The sequence below is a fragment of the Parasteatoda tepidariorum genome, chromosome 1 (assembly GCF_043381705.1).
Source record: "Parasteatoda tepidariorum isolate YZ-2023 chromosome 1, CAS_Ptep_4.0, whole genome shotgun sequence".
Classification (NCBI taxonomy): domain Eukaryota; kingdom Metazoa; phylum Arthropoda; class Arachnida; order Araneae; family Theridiidae; genus Parasteatoda; species Parasteatoda tepidariorum.
This window is the reverse complement of record NC_092204.1, coordinates 96722108-96741854: the sequence shown is the minus strand read 5'-3', so window position 1 is coordinate 96741854 and position 19747 is coordinate 96722108. Positions and strand designations below refer to the sequence as shown.

Here is a 19747-nt window from a genome sequence, read left to right as displayed (position 1 = left end):
AGTGATACATTAAACAACAATAAACAAATTTAAAGTTTTATTATCTGATTTTAAAAAAATGAGCTATAACTTTTTATATATGCTTTTTTATAATTTTAAGATTAATTTGTTTTTTGAAACTATAAAGTTAAAATGCATATATTTATCTAAATATTTGAAAAAAGGGACAAGTAACTGATACTCTTTATAATTATACATAATTTTAATTTCACTTTCTATTAATCGTATTATAAAAACATGGAAGACCATTAAATATTTATTCCAGTTTAATTTTATTACAGGTAAAAGTCAGATGAAATTATAGTGCTTACTTATACAACACTATTTAATAAATAAAAATATTTTCACAGTAAAATTTATGAGCACTAAATGAAAAAACCCACTTTTCCCTGGGTTTTTTCAAATAAAACCCAATTTTCCCCGGGTTTTTTCAATAAAACCCAGGCGGGTTGGGTTTTTTCAAACCCTGCTTTTTAGAATAATAATGCCCTTTTTTTTTAAACTTTAGCACCCTGCCCTTTTTTCTGCCTAGAATGAGCTCTGGTTAACTGAGGATTGAGTTAATTAAGAGGACATAATTGCTTTAATAAATCAATCAAACACTTAAAATAGTAAGAATTCAAAATCACACAAAATCAAATGCAAAACATTAATGTAATAAAATAAGTTACTGATACTTAATGTATAAAAACAATATTAATGCTAAAACAATAAATATTTCTTACTAATACGGTTAAAAATATTATTATTTAAACATTTCAATCAATGAAAAAATAAAATCACAGTTTCTTTTTTTTTAAATCTCAACAGTCTAATGAATTTTAAAGACAGTTGTAATCAAATGGATAAATAAGAAATAAAAAAGACAGATTAAATTAGTTTCAACAAAAAACATGACAAAATTTTTTTTAAACGTTATTCTAGGTAGATCTAGGCCTTTTCAAATTAATATGCTCACTAGTTACATATTTTAGTAGTTTTCAAAGAACTTGTATTTAAATAGGCTTAAAATAAAAGGGCATAGTTGACAATATATTTATAACCAGCAAATTATTTTAAATACAACTAATGAAAAATTATAATTTATGAATTTCATTTAACTCTTAATTTCCTTTTAATTCTAGACTATATAATAAAATTAACACATTTCTCCTTTATTAGGTATTTCTTTGCTTAAAAACTACATTATCAAACTTAAAAAAATCACACTCACAGTACATATTTATTAATTATATTTTTAAAAGTTATTTAAGAATTTACTTAATAATAGTTTTTTTTTCAAGGAAAGTCTATTGGTTTATGTTGGTGATTTTTTTAAAAAATCACAGTGAATTTAAACAATGAATTTTGAGAAAAACATTAAGTGATTGAAATTGCGATTTTAATAATGATTGAAATCATGACAACCTCGAACTGTACTGGGATATACATTTACAAGCTTGTCAACAATAGAACAGTTCAACTAAGTACACACTGTCTAAACAACGATTTTAAGAAGCGTAATAGCACGTGCAGACTCCACTAAAATCAATATTTTAAGAAAATTAATTTAACTACCTATAGTTCGAAGATAAGATGTATATTATTTTATAAGTTTATTTATTTTCAGTATGTAAAATATGGGACAAACAGAAGCTAAGTAGTATCCTGCCAATAATTGATAAAATGTATACACTGGTATTTAAGACTTAAAAATAATAGCGAAATCCTTATAACTATATCAATGTTGTAAAATGCTAAGATCAAAATAAATGCAAGAGACTAAATTAATCACAAATAAGAAGGTGAAATTAGAAACTTATCACTTTCATGAGTTAGTACCTGAGAACAAAAATATGAACCATTTATTCCCAACTTAATACAAGTTGGGCAACGTAATTTTGCAAAATTCTCACATTTATCAGTTTCACATTTATGCTCATTAATATTTTCATTTGCCATTGTTAAATATCACTCTTTTTTTAAACCTAAATAATTGAAATTCACGCCGTAAAAACAATGAAAAGCAAATTCACGTTGGATGGGGACATGCGTTTCCGTACTTCTATTTCTGCCTTATTAAACTCAATTTAGAAAGACCTGTAAAAGTCCATAAAAGTTGTAAGCGAATTCGCAACCAGTTTCAAAAATTATCCTCAGTTTAAAGAATAAAAGCGAAAAAGCCAGATCCCCCTGCTGGGCTTTAGAATTTCTGCATTTTGTTTTTTCGCGATTGTCTGTGACTTGGAAATAGTTTTCTAGAAAAATAAAAAAATGTCGTTGGGTGTTCCTGTTAAAGTATTACATGAAGCTGAAGGACATATAGTCACTTTAGAAACTAATACGGGAGAAGTTTATCGTGGCAAGTTATTGGAAGCTGAAGACAATATGAATTGTCAGATGTCGGGAATAACGGTAACTTACCGAGACGGTCGTGTTGGTCAACTAGAAAATATCTATATTCGAGGAAGCAAGATAAGATTTTTAATTTTGCCTGACATGCTAAAGAATGCACCTATGTTCAAAAAAGCTGGTCCTAGATTAGGTGCTGTTGCAAGTGGGAGAGGAAAATCTGCAATTTTGCGAGCACAGGGTAAGTAGTTCTTAATTTTATGAATTTCTTCTGGTGCATATAATGTATTAATTTGCAGCTCCTTATGCAGTGAAGTAAATTATTTGACTTACCACGGTAATTTAGTGGGGTATATTTCGGTATATGATCTGTGGCGCCAACTAAATACGCCAAGGCGCAATTCCACCCAGTTGTGTAGTAAAGTTAATTGAAGTTTTAATATAGTCTGTATATATGTATCATCAGTCACAAGAGCTTTTCTCTGGTTGCCAATTTGTCATTTCATGTGGATAATTTTCACACACAAAAAGTATCTTTTTGTCTAAGCCAATTTGGAGAAATTCATCGCATAATTTATTGTTGATAATTTTCACATTTAGGCAAGACACGATTTCATGTTTGCAAATTAGTAGCAAAGTTTGCTAATGCTAAAGAATACTACTAGCAATATCAGACTTCATACAAGCATTTATTAAAATGGCATTGTAGTACATTTTGTGATGCAGAAAATTAAATATTTTGCTGTCTGAATTATTGCAACAAAACGATCGCTGAATGTTAAATATTTATACTAGCATAAAAGTTTAATTACTCAAGTTCGTAACTTCAGAAACGTTGGTAGTTATGATTCCGTATTTCAAATATTGAGATTATTAAAGATGATGTGGTAGTTACTGGGTAGGAAGTAAGACAACTAAATGTAATAAGTGCCAAAAGCAGATTTTTAAATTACATTGACTCACCATGACATAGTCTCAAATTGAGCACATGAAAAAGTGATTGGTTAATTGAAATTCACATGCCATAATAATAATGTATTGGAATTCGGTTGACCATGTAAAAACTAACAGAACAGCTGAAAAAACACAGAATAATTATTATATTAATGACAGAATAGCCGTTTATTATATGTATCAATATGTGATTACATAAATTTAAACTTGGGGATGTCTCTAAGAATGGAAATTAACTAAAATAACTGCCCAGAAAACGTCAATTAATCCATGCAATACGTATAACAATAAAATTAGTACCATAATTTTTTTGAATGTATGGAATTCAATGGTTATAAAACAAAAACTTTTTTATTACCAATTTGTAAATTCCAAACATATTTCAATGTGACAAGTTTGCGCCTACTACATTTTAGCAAGATTTATTGAACATTTGGCGACTATTGTCGCCGTTCTCACCTAATCCCTATGTATTAAAAATATAAGAGTGTTAGGAGTCAAGTCATAAGTGACGCTGGTCATTTAAGTCAATGACCAGCAATGAAAAAACTAAAATTTTAGTGACAGTTTAAAATTATATAATAAAATAAAAAGTTTAATTATTGTTCTATCATTTAAGAGCTTATGTATAAAACAGTAATAAAGAAAAACATTTTCAATATTTAATTGAAAGTGTAATATTTTTTTAAAAAAGCTGCAATTTGCATAAAAAATATCTAGAATGTAATACTTATCATATTCATATTTCCATATTCAAAAGACCATATTTTGTAAGCAAACTAATGCTTGTAAGCCAAAACTCTTATTTATTATTTTAAAATGCATTTTTGCGTACCTGGTCATTAATTACAAAAAGGGTCAGTAATGATGAACTAGAAAAACTTTTTTAGCTATAAAATATTTTTTTTCTTAACTGCGCGATTTGCTGTATAATGATTAAAATACATATTATATATTGTTTGTTTTTGATTTTAAAATAATTTTAGACATTTAGATTTTAAAATATAATTTAAAGTTCAAGAGCAGTATATTTTTTTGCCAAAATCTTCAATAAACATGGAAAATGCTTAATAAAACTTAATTTGCTTCAAAAAATATAAAGATGATGATAAAAGTCAACATGTTTTGAGCTCTAAACCATAAGTACCCATTTTCAGGACTAGCCAGACGTGAATAAAGAAAACATAAGTAATTTGAAACAGAAAATATAAAATTTGCCAATGAAAAAAGTTTTGTAGAAACTAATGAAGTTTTATTCATCAAATATCTTTCTGCTTTAGTTTCTTGGTATTATTCATTTAAAACATGGGAAACTATTTAAAATCTCAGTATTAATTTGTTTCTTTTGAGGTTTAGAATTAATGTCTCTAACTATTATTAAAAAAAATTTCGCTGCAACATGATTTAAAATTTTCTATAATTGTATTGAAATTTAAATATAATATTTATAAATTATTCATTAAAATATGAAAAAATAATTCCAAAATTCAATTTTGGAAAATAAATTTTTTAATTATCAATTATATTGTTAGTATTTTTGTCACTTTTTCTAAGTGAAAAATTAATATCTTAAACAAAATGCTATTTAGTTTGAATCCAGTGCAATTTTCATCCATTAAAATTCTATAATTACATTCATTGAGAACGTAAGTCAGAAAAAGTTGCTTATATTATACCTTTATAACTTAGTACATCCCTTTTTGAGAATATTGAATTAAGGTTCTTAGCAATGTGATAAATAGTAGCAGGAAACATTCTTTGAATTATTTGTGTTATTTGTTTATCTGCAGTCATCGACCATGTGATCTATATAGTACATTGTACTTTACATTGTATTCTATTTTTGTAATTTGATTATGTTAAAAGAACTTTTCGATGCAATGTTGTCTGATTTTTTCTTTCTTTATTTTAGCGGCAAGAGGAAGAGGCCGTGCCAGATCGTTGTTTCAACGACGTAAATAACTCATCTCTTCATCATTTATGTATATCTTCTGTAATCTTCATTAAAGTGTTTTAGCATTTTCTTATCCGATAGTGTTCTATTTCAATTTTATCACAATGTTTCTTGTAATGTTCAGTTGTCAAATGCTTTCTCGTTTTCATTGTTTGGTTTTATTTATTTTCCCTAAATTAATTTCAAAACATATAATTATAGTTTTTAAGCATAAATTATATAAACTCCATCTTTTAACCATTACAAAATGCAAATAGATTTTGAGGTTTTTAAGATATTTTTGAAACTACTTCTTTCACAGGTGATTTCTAAATAATAGCTTGATCTCAATAAATTAAACCGGTATTGTGTTAGTTTACAGGGGTCTGTTTAGAAGAAATTTGGGTTCATTAAGGGACCCTTCACAAAATATCTTTTCATAAATACAGACCCTTTGACCCTTCACATATTTGTTTATCTTCATTATTGTTTTGTTAAATGAATAAACCATTCCCGAGGGAGAAAGACGGTTCGGGTAAAGTATCCCTAAGTTAAAGTTCCAAATGTAGTATTCTAAGATGCAATTTTTAATGCTTGAAGTGAAAAGGGGTTAAAGAAGATGCAAAACTTTTCTCCTAGATTTTTCAGACCAGATTATTGTTCATCTATCTGATGTTTTAAAAGCTGAAATTTCTAGCAAATTTTAGATTTTTTAGTCATAGTTTTCTAATGATATATAGTGTTTAATTGATTTAGAAATGTGCTCAATGTGTTAACTTCATTATTACGACAGGTTAATATTGTTACCCTATTTGTTCTTTTAATTTATGTACGAAGACTAATTGATTTTTTGTAATTTATAATCAAAGATTTACATTTAGTTTTTACTGATAATAAATAAAATTTAGTTATACATGTTTCATTGATTATGAATGAACATCGTTATTCACATTAAACTGACTCTTGATTTACAGATCAGAATTCATTTAAAATGTTCTACGAATTGCGGTTTAACTGAAAGTGATTAATGAATCACATATCGAATATTAAAGTGATTTGCAAATTACTCATCAGAATTCATATTACGGCATTTTATAAATCACGCATCATGATTCACATTAGGTGGTTTATCAATCACATATCATGATTTCAATTAAAGTTACTTCTAAATCATATAAAGTGGTACGTATTTAAGTAATTTCAGAATCATGCCTCACAATTCTCCTTTTAGTAGTTTACAAATCACGCATTGTGATCTACAAAAGAGAGATTTCTCATGAAAATGATTTAAGAATCATACATAGCTGTTCTATTTTAAGCACTTTTCGAATTGCAATTTGCATCATAATCATCATTATTCACATAAAACTATAAGCTAAATTGCAACAGAATTCACATTAAAGTGATTTATGTCTTGTTAGCTCATGCGTTTTGTATAATTTGCTATTCATATTATTCTGATTTAAGAAACGTGCGCCGCAATTCAATTTCAATTTACAAATCACACATTGTGATACGTGATTTACGCAATCTGCGGGACTACTTCACCTTTCTTATAATGATTTTCATATAGTATATCTAAATTCGTATAAATGCAATTTAAAAATTACGCTTAGTTAAAATTAGGCATATTCTCAAAATTTACATTTAATGGATATAATTTAAAGAAAATAGAACTTGGTAAGTCTTAGTTATCTGTAAAGTATTGTTCTACAATAGATTTTATTTGTTCAGAATACATTACTGATATTCTGAAGTCACAAAATAGAAAATTTGATAATAAAAGTGAAACAGATGTGTTAAATGGATATATTTTGGTAATTGATCTAATTATGTAAATTTCCTGTAACCTAAAATTTGATCTAACATATTAAAAAAAAGTATATTTTAAAAACTGTGCAATTACATGAACTTTATCAATTATTTACTATGCTTGTTTAATGTAATATGCATTATACTTTCATTCAGTTCATTAATTCTACTTCGCTTCATTAAATTTTTCATGAAAAGTTTCTCTGTTGCTAGTTTTTAAATGTTGGCTAGTAGTCCATTGGATTTTTTTTTTTTTGTCAATTGGAATTTTTTAAAGTGATTTGAAACAGCAATGTAATTGTCAATCATTTGATAGCTGATAAATATTTTTTTTTTTTGTCAAACAAGCATTTTGATTGAAAAATATACAATTTCTGCTTCTACGTAATTGTAAAATCTGGTTGACATATACTTTAGCGTATAACAATAATATCGAATAGGTCCTTGAAAAATTTGATTTTAGGTCCTTGAAAGTCATTGAAAAGTCCTTGAATGTTTTTAAAAATTGAGTTAGAACCCTATGATAGGAAAAAGATTAGCTTAACAATATTTTTAGTTATGAAAAACGCAAAAAATTTTATATGCTTTAAAAATGGTGAGAAATTGCATTTATTTTTCCTCGCTATTTAAAGCAGAATTTTTTTTTTTTTCAAATTTAGAAAAAAATAGCGTCCGGTTTGAAGAGATAGAAAATAACCTTTCATGACAAAGATGACTGTGCGCATCCGTTCACGGGAGTGTCCGCTTTGCGAAGAATGTACATAATGGTTTATTCAGGGGGAATTAAAAATATGTCCGTTTCGCAGGAGTGCCCATAACAGGATCCGTGAAGAATTATTTGGGCTTTAGAATAGACTAATAACTTAAATATTTTAAAAGCTATTATTATTTTTTTTATAACCGTCGTTCAACAGCCGACCCAATTTCTGGGTTTACAACTAGTGTTCAACTCCACAGCCTTGTAACTTTGAACCCAATCCAGAAGACAAGGGAACTCCTGGATCAAATATTGGGAGAAATTTGCCTTCGCGGAGGACTTCTGATGGAACTAACCCGCATTTGCGTTACATTGAGAGGAAGACGGTTAGCCTGACGGTAACGGGACTCTAACCCATGATCCGTCTACCACTGAGGATATTTAACGTTAGCACTGTGGTCAGTTCGAGCTGCGGGCAGAATTCGAATTAACCAGCCGACGCTGGGATCTAACCTCTGTCACCTTATTGTGAGACGATTGCTCTATCCCCTGAGCCACCGAGGCTCTTTAAAAGTTATTAAGCTTTTTTTAAAAACCGCCAATTTGGCAAAATTTTTCCACCTAGATGAAATTTATAAAAATCACTGCCGCATTCTCAGTTTTTGCACATTTTTATGAGCCCGAGTAAGGCAGCATCGGAGTAAGTTTTTAAATATTAAAAAATTAGACCCCAAATGCTTTTCATTTTCACAAAACTGTAGCTTTTCTCCATTCTGATATTTTGCACCATTTTCAAAATAAACATTTGACAGTGATGGCTTTAGATAGGCTAAACTTGGCCTAATAGTTTTGAGCAACAGTTGCACACTTACAGCAGTTATAAAGAAATAGCATATTATTCGTAAAAAAGCATCATTTCATAATACGACGGGGGCTTAGAAAAACAGCCCTAAAAAGTTAGATAAAACTGGTTGGCAAGCTTAAGTTAATTTTAATTTACAATTTAAAATGTCAAATAAATGCAAAGACTGATTTTTAATTTTCAACGTTATAATTATGCTGTCTTTTAGTTCTTGAAGCGCCACTATGCTAAATTATTTTTTTTAATGTTAATTTTTTTGCTTTAAAATGTATGTTGTTTACTGTTTCAAAACTATGTATTCTTTTAACTTAAAGAAATTTACATCAGTGGAAAGTTTTTTTTCGTTTTGGTGAAGAAAAAAAATCCTTACAAAGGAAATTCATTGGTTAGCATAATTGTTGCTAATAATATAAATAAGTTGTTAATTTGATTTATTTTCCTTCCAAGATTTATTGAGATAATTAGCATGTTAAAGTTGTGCTAAAACATTTTAATAACTAATTCACTGCTGTACTAAACGAACATGTCAGAGACAATTAAATACACTCTCACTTGTGCAATATGAATTTATTATGCTTACCGATTCTCTTAATTTTTAACTGTTAGATTTTAACTATCTAAATGATTGAAATTATACTCATTTAAAAACGCGGACCAACTGGTCTCCTGAAGCGGCTAGTTTTTTTCCCAAAAAACTAAAGACGGAAAAAATTATCTAAGCTTTTTTTTTTTGTTACTATAGCCAGTTTTTGTTAATTTATAGAAATTATTATTTGTTTTTGTAAAATTAATTGTCATTGTAAAACAATATTTAAATATTGTAAAACAAAAAAAAACCCCAGGATACCAGTTTATTTTGGTAGATGTTTTTATTTTCTCTCTCCACAAACTTTTAGCTATATAAATGTTTTATTAGTAGGAAACATGAAAAAATGAAATATTAAAATTATTGTTTAGCAACTTTGCTTGTGTAACTTACTTGTTATTAATATTTTATCTTCTATTTGCTTTTGCGTGGTTCGTATTACGAGCTCGTGAAAATAATGTTGATATGGTTTTTAGGTAAATGACAACCAAAAGAATGAATAGCGAGTTTTTAATGAATGCGTTTATTATGAACAGTGCATTGGCCTATCTCTGTAGACGCAATGAAACCAGCTAAAAAATAACTTTTTCTGTTTAAATAAATGTAAATGGCGCTACTAGTACAATATACATACCGGCTTCAACACTTGTATACTTACGTACATACTTGTACTTGTATTGCAAATCAATGTATTGACTATCAAAAAAACTACTTATAGTCAACTTTTTTTTGTTTTAGAAAATGGGTTTGTTTGCTTCCTATACTTTGTATATGTCTTAAATTATTTTTGTTAAATTCATATATTTCTCTCTCTTTAACAGCAGCATTAAAATTTCTGAAATTAATTGAATTCCAATTTGTAAACAAAACTTATAAAAATTTTATTACATACGTTAGTACAAACTACACTTTAAAATACAACATATGATTTACAAACAATGCAATTTAATTTCAAACACAACAATTTTACATACCTTTTTCTCGTTTTTCTTAATTTGAAATAATTAAGGAGAGAGATAAAAAAAGGAAACTAGATTTCCCCCACCCCCTTTTTTTTTCTTCTTCTCTATACCCTTTAATTTTAACTTTTTGCACTGAAACTTCTTTCAATTGATTGACAGTTGATATAATCACTTATGGTTTACAAAATATAACTCCATATTTACACAACTGAATAAAATAATTACTAAGCATAAATATTTTAACATTTAGAGTGGTACAGCTGGTAGCAAAAAAAAGGAAACTCTCGAGTGCAGAGAATTAAAATAACAATTCCATTTAACTTAAAGCTGCATTTAAGTTCTGTCCCATGAAAAATAAAAGGATCAAGATTTTTATGATTATTTGAAGGTAACTGAACATATTTGACTTTAAAAAACTTCTGAAAGCAGGTGGGTTAATGATATTTTGTTGGATATGGTAAACAAATAAATCACTCTTTAAAGATTGAAAAAAATATTCATAACTGTCTTACAAATATGACATAAATTTGATTTGTTTTTTATATCACATAGAAATAGCTTTTTTAAGAAAAAGGCTTAACAGCGATTTTTTTCTTCTTTTAAAATCCCCAATTGGGTCCAGCCCTAGCGATCATTAATTTAAATATAGCTATTAAACATTAAATTATGCCTAATTATTAATATATAAATGTATCACAAAGAAGGGAAGAGCAAAACCGTGCATTTGAATAACACGTAAGAAAGTTTCTATCAGGAGGAGTCGTTCTCGATGACTTGAACGCGGAAGATGAGGCGCCTCGATGCAAACCAGCTGTGAGAATTATTGAAGCGATAGATATCTGAAAGAAAAAAAATAAAAGAAAAAGCATATGACATTATTTGCTTTCTGTATATTAAAAAATGAAAGGAAGGAGAAGTGTTGCTCACATATTCCTGGATGTGGTGCTACATTGAAATCGTTGATGGGTGACATGTGACTTTGTACTCTCATGGAAGGGCTGATCTTGGTCACTCTGCATTTCTGGTCCTTTTCATCAAGGTGCTCACTCTCAGATGGGATGTCCAACTCACTTCATAAATAATAACAGAAATTCAAATATAGATGCATAAAAATTTGTATAATTTTATTTTAACACATATATACATAGTTTCATTTAACCACATTTTTATTCGCGATCGCAACACTCGAATACGCCATCTGGGGAGAGACCGGTTTCATGCCTTTAGCCCTCTTCTCCCTTCCCTCTCCTCCTTTTTTCAATTGTATAGGAATGTACTACGATATTTTCCCTTTTCTTAATATTTTTCCTTTTTATTTAATCAAAATATTTTTTAAAATTTCCATTATACTTTTCTTTAGAACTATGTTTAATGCAGTTTTCAGTTTCATAAAGTGTTTCAAGTTGAAAGATTTTAATCTATATGAAAATCAAGAGAGAAACTAACGTACTTCCTCTATGACTTTCCACACGCTATTGGGGAAAGCATGTGAAGTGTTGCCATAGGAAAAGAGTTCTGCTGTACGCCACCTGCAGCCCATTTCGATCGCCAATTGTATAATATTATTAAACTAAGTTTTGTTTATAGAAAAACAAAATTCAGTATTAATAATTAGTTCCCCGTCAAGATTGCATAGATTAAACGCTATCACGCAAGTGTGTGTAGGCCAGGGATGGCGAACCAATGGCACGCGTGCCATTGATGGCACGCAACACAATATTTTGGGCACGGCACCAATCACAAAGTTCACCGTGAAGGATATTAACAATTGAACTAAAATTCACAAAGAACAAACAAAATGAACAATTGTTTATAAAAAATTAACAATTAATGCAAAAAAAAAAAAAATTAATAACCATAAAAAGCAAGCTAACAATATATAACTAGCAAAAAAAATTAGCATATAATAACTAATAGAAAACAAAACAAAAGAAAAATTAAACTATGCGAATGAAAGCGAAACAAAAATTGCACAGGAGATAATATGACGCCTAAGCGAAGTCAAGGAGACTTGAAACAGTTCGTCTCGCCAGAGCAAAAACATAACTAACGCGCTAATTTTTCATTCTTTCGTCCCTTAGACGCCAAACTGAAACACATTCTCTGTACATTCACTTTCCTGAGAAGGTATTTATAAATTAAGTATATTTAAGCATGATAAAACTTGTAATACATGTTCAAAGATAAATTTTTCAACTTTTCTTTTTATACAATATTTATTTGTATTTATAGGCACTTTTAAACTGTAATTAATTCCGAAGTAGCGAAGATCTACTTTTCAAAAGCGTAGTATTATATTTCCTACCTTTCCCTGTAGTGAAAGCTTCAGGTGAAACGTAGTATAGTGATGTATTATTTGTTTACGCAAAGCATAATAGTCAGTTTCGTTGACACAACTGTAATTTAAAGTTTATTTGTGTTATATTTGTGATTTTTAAATGTTTTTTAACATGCCAAGTTCAGCAAGAAAAACAAAAGTGCAAAATAGTAAACATATCAGAGAATTTCAAACTTGGCGGACAGAGAAATATGGCATGATTAGTAAAGGCGAAAAAGCAGTGTGTGTTTTATGTTCTGGAACAGTGGTATGTAGAACATCGTCTGTAAAACGGCATTTTGAAACAAATCACAAATTCGTTAGTCAGAAAAGCGAACCAGAGCAAAAGGAATTAATTGCAAGTTCAATGAAAGACAGAAATAAACAGTCCACTTCTATGATTAAATATATTGGCAAAAATTGTCATACGAGTGCGGCTAGTTACTCGGCTGCAAATATCATTGGTCGGCATAGTAAACCTTTTCAAGAGGGAGAGTTTTTGAAGGAAGCCTGGTTAGCATGCGCGCCCTTCTTTTTGATGATTTCGATAACAAAGATAAGATAATTCAGCGCATCAAAGATGCCCCTCTATCTAGAAATATAATAAAAGAAAGAATGTTAAAACTGGCGGGAAATGTAACAGATCAACAACAAATTGACATTAACTCCGCTCTTTTTATATCGTTATGTCTTGACGAAAGCACTGACATTACTAAATCTGCACGCTTAGCTGTTTTTGCTCGATATTGAGTCGGAAACGTCATTAAGGAAGAATTAATTGCTATAACATCGTTACTAACAACTACAAAGGGCACAGATATTTGTACGGCTGTTACAAATTCGCTTATTGAGAAAAAGATCGATTTGAAAAAAAAATGTTTCGGTAACAACTGATGGTGCTCCAAGTATGGTAGGCAAAAAAAAATGGTTTCATAAGTTTATTTCAAACATATGTAGGTCACTCGATTCTTGAATTTCATTGCCTATTCACCAACACGCCTTGTGTGCTAAGAGTGGTTTAACATCTCTTGATGATGTAATGGCGGTAGTCACAAAAATAGTCAATCTCATTTCCTCGCAAGCTTTAAATAAGCGAAAGTTTGATGCTCTGTTGGATGAAGTCAACTCGGTGTATAATGGCTTACTGATGTATAATAATGTTCGCTGGTTGAGCCGCGGGAACGTACTTCAAAGATCTGTTGATTGCTTGGAAGAAATCAGACTGTTTCTACAAAATGAGGGGAAAATTGAACAATACAGGAACGATATTATTACAAGAAACTACAAGTATTTTCCAAACTTGAAAAAAAGTATCAACGATTTAGATATACATGAGAAACCAGGCGAAGAAATAGTCATTGAGGAATTTATTTCTGTTATTGATTCTTCAATCAAAGAATTTTCAGCTGAGATTTTCCCAGTTCAAAGAATTATCAGAAACACTCAAGTTTATTATGTACCCTGATGTGACTTCATTTGATAAATTGAACTTGTCCCAATTCGAGTGGTTGAAAATTGAAGAATTTGAAATGCAGTTGATTGATTTCCATTCCAGTCCAGTTCAATATGGATTCAAAAATTTATTGAAACAAGAAAAGAGTTAATCGAAACAGAAAGATTGACAAGCAATATAAGTAAAAATGCCAATAACAAAATTTTGGAAGCATGGAATTCGTTACCAGACACATTTAACTGTTTGAAGAAGCTGGCTCGTGCTATTTTAACTATATTTTCGTCTACCTATGCCTGCGAGTCATTATTTTCAGAGATGAATATTAAACACTCGCTTAAAAACCGTTTGACAGATGACTCCACTTCAGCATGCATTCTGCTTAAACTAACATCTTACAACCCTAATATAAGTTATTTGTCATCTAATCTGCAACAACAGAAGTCTCACTGATGTTACTTTAAAGTTTAATTATGCATAAAACTGAGACATTGCAAATTTTTTTTCAGTAATAAATAATAAGTTTTGAATTAATAAATAATAGGAATTTCGTAATAAATAATAAGTTTTGAATTAATAAATAATAGGAATTTCGTTATAAATAATAAGTAAATAAAGAGTTTTGAATTAATAATATTTAGTATTATTATTTTCTCAATAATCACGGGAGTCAAAATTGTTTGATGGCACGTCTATGACCTAATTAAACATTTTTCTAGAAAAAATGGCACGTTGATACATAAAGGTTCGCCACCCCTGGTGTAGGCACTATGGAACAATCCGTGTTCTGTAATAAAGAGCTAGCGCAGAACATGATTAGTATTTTCATGCAAGATCCCACACCTACGCGTACTACGTAGTGTTTCACGTCAGCACTTTCGAGAACCGAGATTGTTCTGTACTAACTTCTTTGTCTAAAACAACATAGCACTTAAAGTCGTAGGATGTTACCATGGAAGAAATATAATTACTATCACCAAATCGTTGTAGCTTTTGCCAAAAAAACTAAAAAAGCATTAGAGTTACGGAAAACTATAATGCTTTGAAAAATCTCTCTCTATTAAAAGCTGTTTTTCAAAGGCTCCGTAGTAATATGAAATGATGCTTTTTATAACTGCTGTGAGTTTGTAACTGTTACTCATGAGAGTTAGGTCAAGTTTAGTCTATCTAAAGCCAGCACTGTTTTGAAAATGGCACAAAACGTCAATATGGAATGGAGAAAAGCCTCACTTTTGTGAAAATGAAAAGCGTTTGTGATCTAATTTTTTTATTATTTGAAAATTTACTCCAATGCAAACTTTTACCTGGGCTCATAAAAATTTACAAAAACTGAGAATATGGCAGTGATTTTGATAATTTTCGTCTAGGTGAAAAAATGTCGCCAAATTGGCGATTTTTAATAAAGTTTAATAACTTTTAAAGTATTTAAGTGCCTTGATTATATATATAGTTTAAAATCACCTCATTTCTTCAAGTGTTAGGCACTTAAGCTACAGGGCTAAAGAGAATAGAAGGGCTGGTTCACTCCTTTGAAGAAACTCTCGCCGAGCCAATCCTCCGATTTTCTCTAGTGGCGTCACTTTGGCGCAAAGCTCGCACTTTTACTTCAAGAACAGAGCGTTCGGCCTTACTAGCTCTAACTAATATTGGAGCATTTCTTTTTGTGACATATTCTAAGACATTTAATATTTTCTATAATGACTTTCCTCAGTTTTTGCCGTGAATTTACAAAATTTTAAAACTATTAACGAAATGCCAGTTTTGCGCGATTGTAACTTGCAAAAATTCTGATAGAAAAACAAAAGGAAAAAATATAATTTCCCGTGTGTTCCCTAAAGTAAATGATCAACTGTGTAAAGAATGGATTCCGAAATGACACAGTTAATATAAAACAGAAATACGCTTTTTCTATCGTTAAGAACTTTTATAAAAATTCGTTATCTAAATCGAAACCGCCTCGTTACTTCAAAAAGAAAGGCATGTGAAAAAAATTAAAAAATGGATTAAATCAAAGAAAATTAAAACGGAAGTAAAAAGTATAAATAAAATGTATAGTGTACCGTTGAAATTCTCCTAATTTCATAACTTATTTTTTTTATGTAGTTATTCTAAATATTCATGATTCTTTTAAAAATTATATTCTCTTGAATTTAAATATCTATAAATTATATCATCTTAAATTTAAATATCTATAAACAATTGTAAAATTTCTAATGTCATTATGAGCCTAAATTATTATTTTGTTTCAGTAATTAGCGTTTAAGGTTGATGTTTCCTAATGATTAAGTATGAACAAATTGCTATTAACGGCATATTTTAAAATCGGGGATTCTAAATTTAACTCAACTTATTATTATAAAAGAATATATAGATAAAAAAGTGTCGATATATGCTTTCATTTTTCTTAATAATGAAAGTTAAAACTGAACTTTTTAAAGTAAAGTATTTATAGTGTCATTTTCGCCAACTAGTAAAATATTTTTATAAGTTTAAAATGTTATTTTTTTAATGTAATGGCCAAGAAACATTTTTTAAACTATGTTTATGACTGGAAATAATGTGTTAATTAAGTAAAGTTTGAAGACTAATAACGAGAAAAAGTCTAACTTATTTTTTCAAAGAGAAAGATGCAAAGTTATCATAATATCTTTGCATGCGATCTTCCGAGATCTGTGGACACAGTGACGTCTTGAGGAGGGAAATCGTATCATCAGCTCTAAGAGCCTTCTATTCTCTTTAGCCCTCCTTAAACTATGGCTTGTTTTATTTTCCTTGGCTACAGAGCTTCGTAAAACAACGTTAACACCCTGTACTTGATTTGAAATTTATGAAAATGGATTTGGGTGTTTAACAATTCTTCAAACGTGAACTTCGAAAATGAAATAAATATATATTTTTGATATCTAAAAGAATTCGATTCCATGAAATTGAAATGAATTCTGTGTTGTGGAAATCGGTTACCTGATATCGGTGGTGTCAAATTTTCTGTAATAGATGGACATGTGGATGCTTCCATTCTCCGTCCTCAGCTGAACTCGAATTGACGTGTTCGGCTTCGTCACCACAACTGAATGGTTATAGACCTTTCTCGCCCTCAACCACACATCCTTCACACCCACATCATTCGGCTGCAGGTCACATGATGATTGATTGCACAGGTAATACTTCTCTGGTACTCTTCCACCAAACCTCAACTGAAATCAATTGTTGTGAAAGTCATAGAATATAAATTTAAGGATTTATCAATTGATAATCATGATAGTCATAGTATCAAGGAGAATTTTTGTAACCCCCCGAATGCTTGAAATAGGTACTCACGAACTCGCTGCATTTGGGGTTTCCCGTCGAATCCACTCTTTTTCCTCCGAGAAAAACTGGCAGAACATCTTCATCAATGTACTGGAGTAATACTTCGCCTGTCGATTCTGGAAGGAATTGTCATAGTTACTTTTGCTTTCATGTATTAATTAAAAAATTTTTTTAATAGTTTCTTACAATAATATACCTTTTAATTTCAATGTTTAATAAAAGATTCGTTTCAAATCAAAAATAAGAGTTAGGTATTTTCCATTGTTCTTTTTTTTAGCATTTCTGCTTTACTTTCATTTATTTTTAATTATTAATCCATTTAATTAATACTTTATTTTCAATTATTATAATTTTTAATTAGTTATAATTTTTAAATAATTTTATTTTTAATTATTAATCTATTTATTTATTTATTTTTAAATATTAATCCCGTGTTTCGGTTTTCCCTTGTCGTTTTAAAGTTTATAGATTCATGCGAACATACAGCGAATAGCTTATGCATACTTTCATTACTTATACATACAGCGAATAGCTTATACCAAAAACTGTTATCGAATTTAAAAACATTATCATATAATATTTAATAAGAATAATTATGAAAATCTCTTATTCGTTTTCCTTTTAAAAAACCACAATAAATGATTGCTTTCGTTCAATAGTAGGTAAACTTGATAAAATGCGGTTTTCGTTGAACTTATCTTAATTTGCTACAACAACAATAGCAAACGAGAACAAACACACTCAAAATATCGTTCGTCCTATACAATTTATAATGGTTACTTTTAGATCATGTTTCAATATTCAAGTACAAATATTACCTCTTGAAAGTACTTGAATTTTTTGTATAACGCTCATTCTCATCATAGGCTTGAACATGTTGAAAATTGTATCAAAATAGGGAGGAACTGAAAAGGAAAATGCAGATGAAAATATCGGTATAAATTTTAATTATTATTATTATTTTTTTAATTTTTGTTATTATTTTTTTTTACTGAATAGAAACTTGACGAGCTTTTTATTTTGGACGTAGCTCAAAGTTCGTGTTTAAAAAAAGGACATTTCATTATGTTCCGTATTTTAAACCATTGTTATTACTAAGATTAATTTTTTTTTAATATTGTTGTTTAAGTTTAAGGAATATTAAATCAGTTGTAGAAATAGAAAATTATATTACTACTTACTATTATTTTACAAAGTTCATTAACAGCTTCTTTCTGTTTTTATATTTTCTTAAGCCATTATCTAAATTTAAAATGTAACTTAGAACCTTTCACTAATCTTCAATTATTTCATTCAAGAACGATATAACGATACCTTTCAAATATTATGTAAGCATGTTTAGTTACCCTTTGTCGCAAAAATAAGGAAATTATAACCCCCTCTCATGCTTCTGTCAGAAAATCGCAACGACACCCTCGTTTTTTGCTAAACTTTGCTTCAACTACAGTAATAATAATTTTGGGAATAATTATTCTTCTTTATTCAGAAATATCGCATTTATCGTAAAGGATGTGTCCTGACGAAGACCTTTACGTTTTGCCATTAAAAGTTTTTCCATTTTATTTTATTGATATTATTATTACTTGTGTTTATGTATAGATATATATACATACATAGTAAAATAGTACTTTAAATACAAAAACAGCTAAATTACATTTATTTTAGATAAAAAAAACAACTTAAACATATTTACCATTGATAAAAAATATGTTACCCCATATTTCGGGATAATATTCTTGAACTAAGAGACCAAGATCAAGCCCCATTTCATAAACTGCAAAAGAAGAAAGAATAATTGAGCTCCATCTTTTTTAGCTAATGATTTTTTAAAAAGATATTTTTTAAATAATAATTTTGTAATTTTTTTAAAATAATAATTTGTAAAAAGTTAATAACGATTTCCGGAATAGGAACAAGTCAGAATAATTGAAAACATAGTATACGTATACATTCTAAACAACCGAACTGAGAAAAATACCGCTCTCAGTTGGACATATTGATAGAAATCCTTACTAGAAATAGGAATGGGTGCTGTGTTAAATCTGATCAGTGAACAGCCTTGCCCGTCTTTCAAACTTCAACAGAAGTTAGTGGAGCTCGGTTCGCACGTTTCACCGCATCTACAATATTGTACGTAACAAAATATTGCTTTCATTACGAAATTTCTTTAATGAAAAAAAGAAAAAAAATAAATCCGGAAAATAAAAAATAAAAATACTCTGATTCTTCTTGACATTTGCTAACGATACAAAGAATTCAGCATTTATATAAATATGAATTCTGATTCGTGTTAACAACATTAGTTCCTCACTACATCTACATAGCGGGCGGAAATGCATTTTACTCCTCTAGGCCAGTGTGGTTTTTGTTTTATTTTTCTTGGTTTTCCACCTTTATTTTTCCATTTTTCGTTGGCAACTTTATGTTTTATATTTCGAATCACTTTTAGTTCTTCGCATTCACGTTTGGGAAACCTTGAAAATGGATGCCTATTGTTGAGCGCTTGAAACATGTTGACTATTATTTCCAATTTC

At 29.2% G+C, this 19747-nt stretch overlaps 3 protein-coding genes across 4 annotated transcripts in view; 1 reads left to right on the top strand and 2 right to left on the bottom strand.

Annotated features, from left to right (window-relative positions):
• Positions 1-2086, bottom strand: part of LOC107438323 (methionine aminopeptidase 1) — a 31748-nt gene extending 29662 nt beyond the window's left edge. Inside the window, exon 1 of the mRNA XM_071184239.1 lies at positions 1822-2086. The gene's annotated coding sequence lies outside the window, so the exon portion shown is untranslated. The remainder of the gene's footprint in view (positions 1-1821) is intronic.
• A 50-nt stretch (positions 2087-2136) lies between these two features.
• Positions 2137-5312, top strand: LOC107438325 (small ribonucleoprotein particle protein SmD3). The gene is made up of 2 exons (XM_016050590.3): positions 2137-2572; positions 5198-5312. The coding sequence occupies exons 1-2, from the start codon at positions 2254-2256 to the stop codon at positions 5245-5247; spliced, it is 369 nt and encodes a 122-aa protein (XP_015906076.1). The 5' UTR covers positions 2137-2253; the 3' UTR covers positions 5248-5312.
• A 4719-nt stretch (positions 5313-10031) lies between these two features.
• Positions 10032-19747, bottom strand: part of LOC107438326 (SEC14-like protein 2) — a 53958-nt gene continuing 44242 nt past the window's right edge. For both annotated transcript variants that reach the window (XM_021147890.3, XM_071184233.1), the window contains exons 9-14: positions 18907-18987; positions 18032-18118; positions 17223-17329; positions 16866-17098; positions 11065-11207; positions 10032-10976 (exon numbers count right to left, since the gene is read on the bottom strand). In XM_021147890.3, coding sequence (XP_021003549.1) covers positions 10888-10976; positions 11065-11207; positions 16866-17098; positions 17223-17329; positions 18032-18118; positions 18907-18987 — 740 coding nt within the window. In that variant the 3' untranslated portion in view covers positions 10032-10887. The remainder of the gene's footprint in view (positions 10977-11064; positions 11208-16865; positions 17099-17222; positions 17330-18031; positions 18119-18906; positions 18988-19747) is intronic.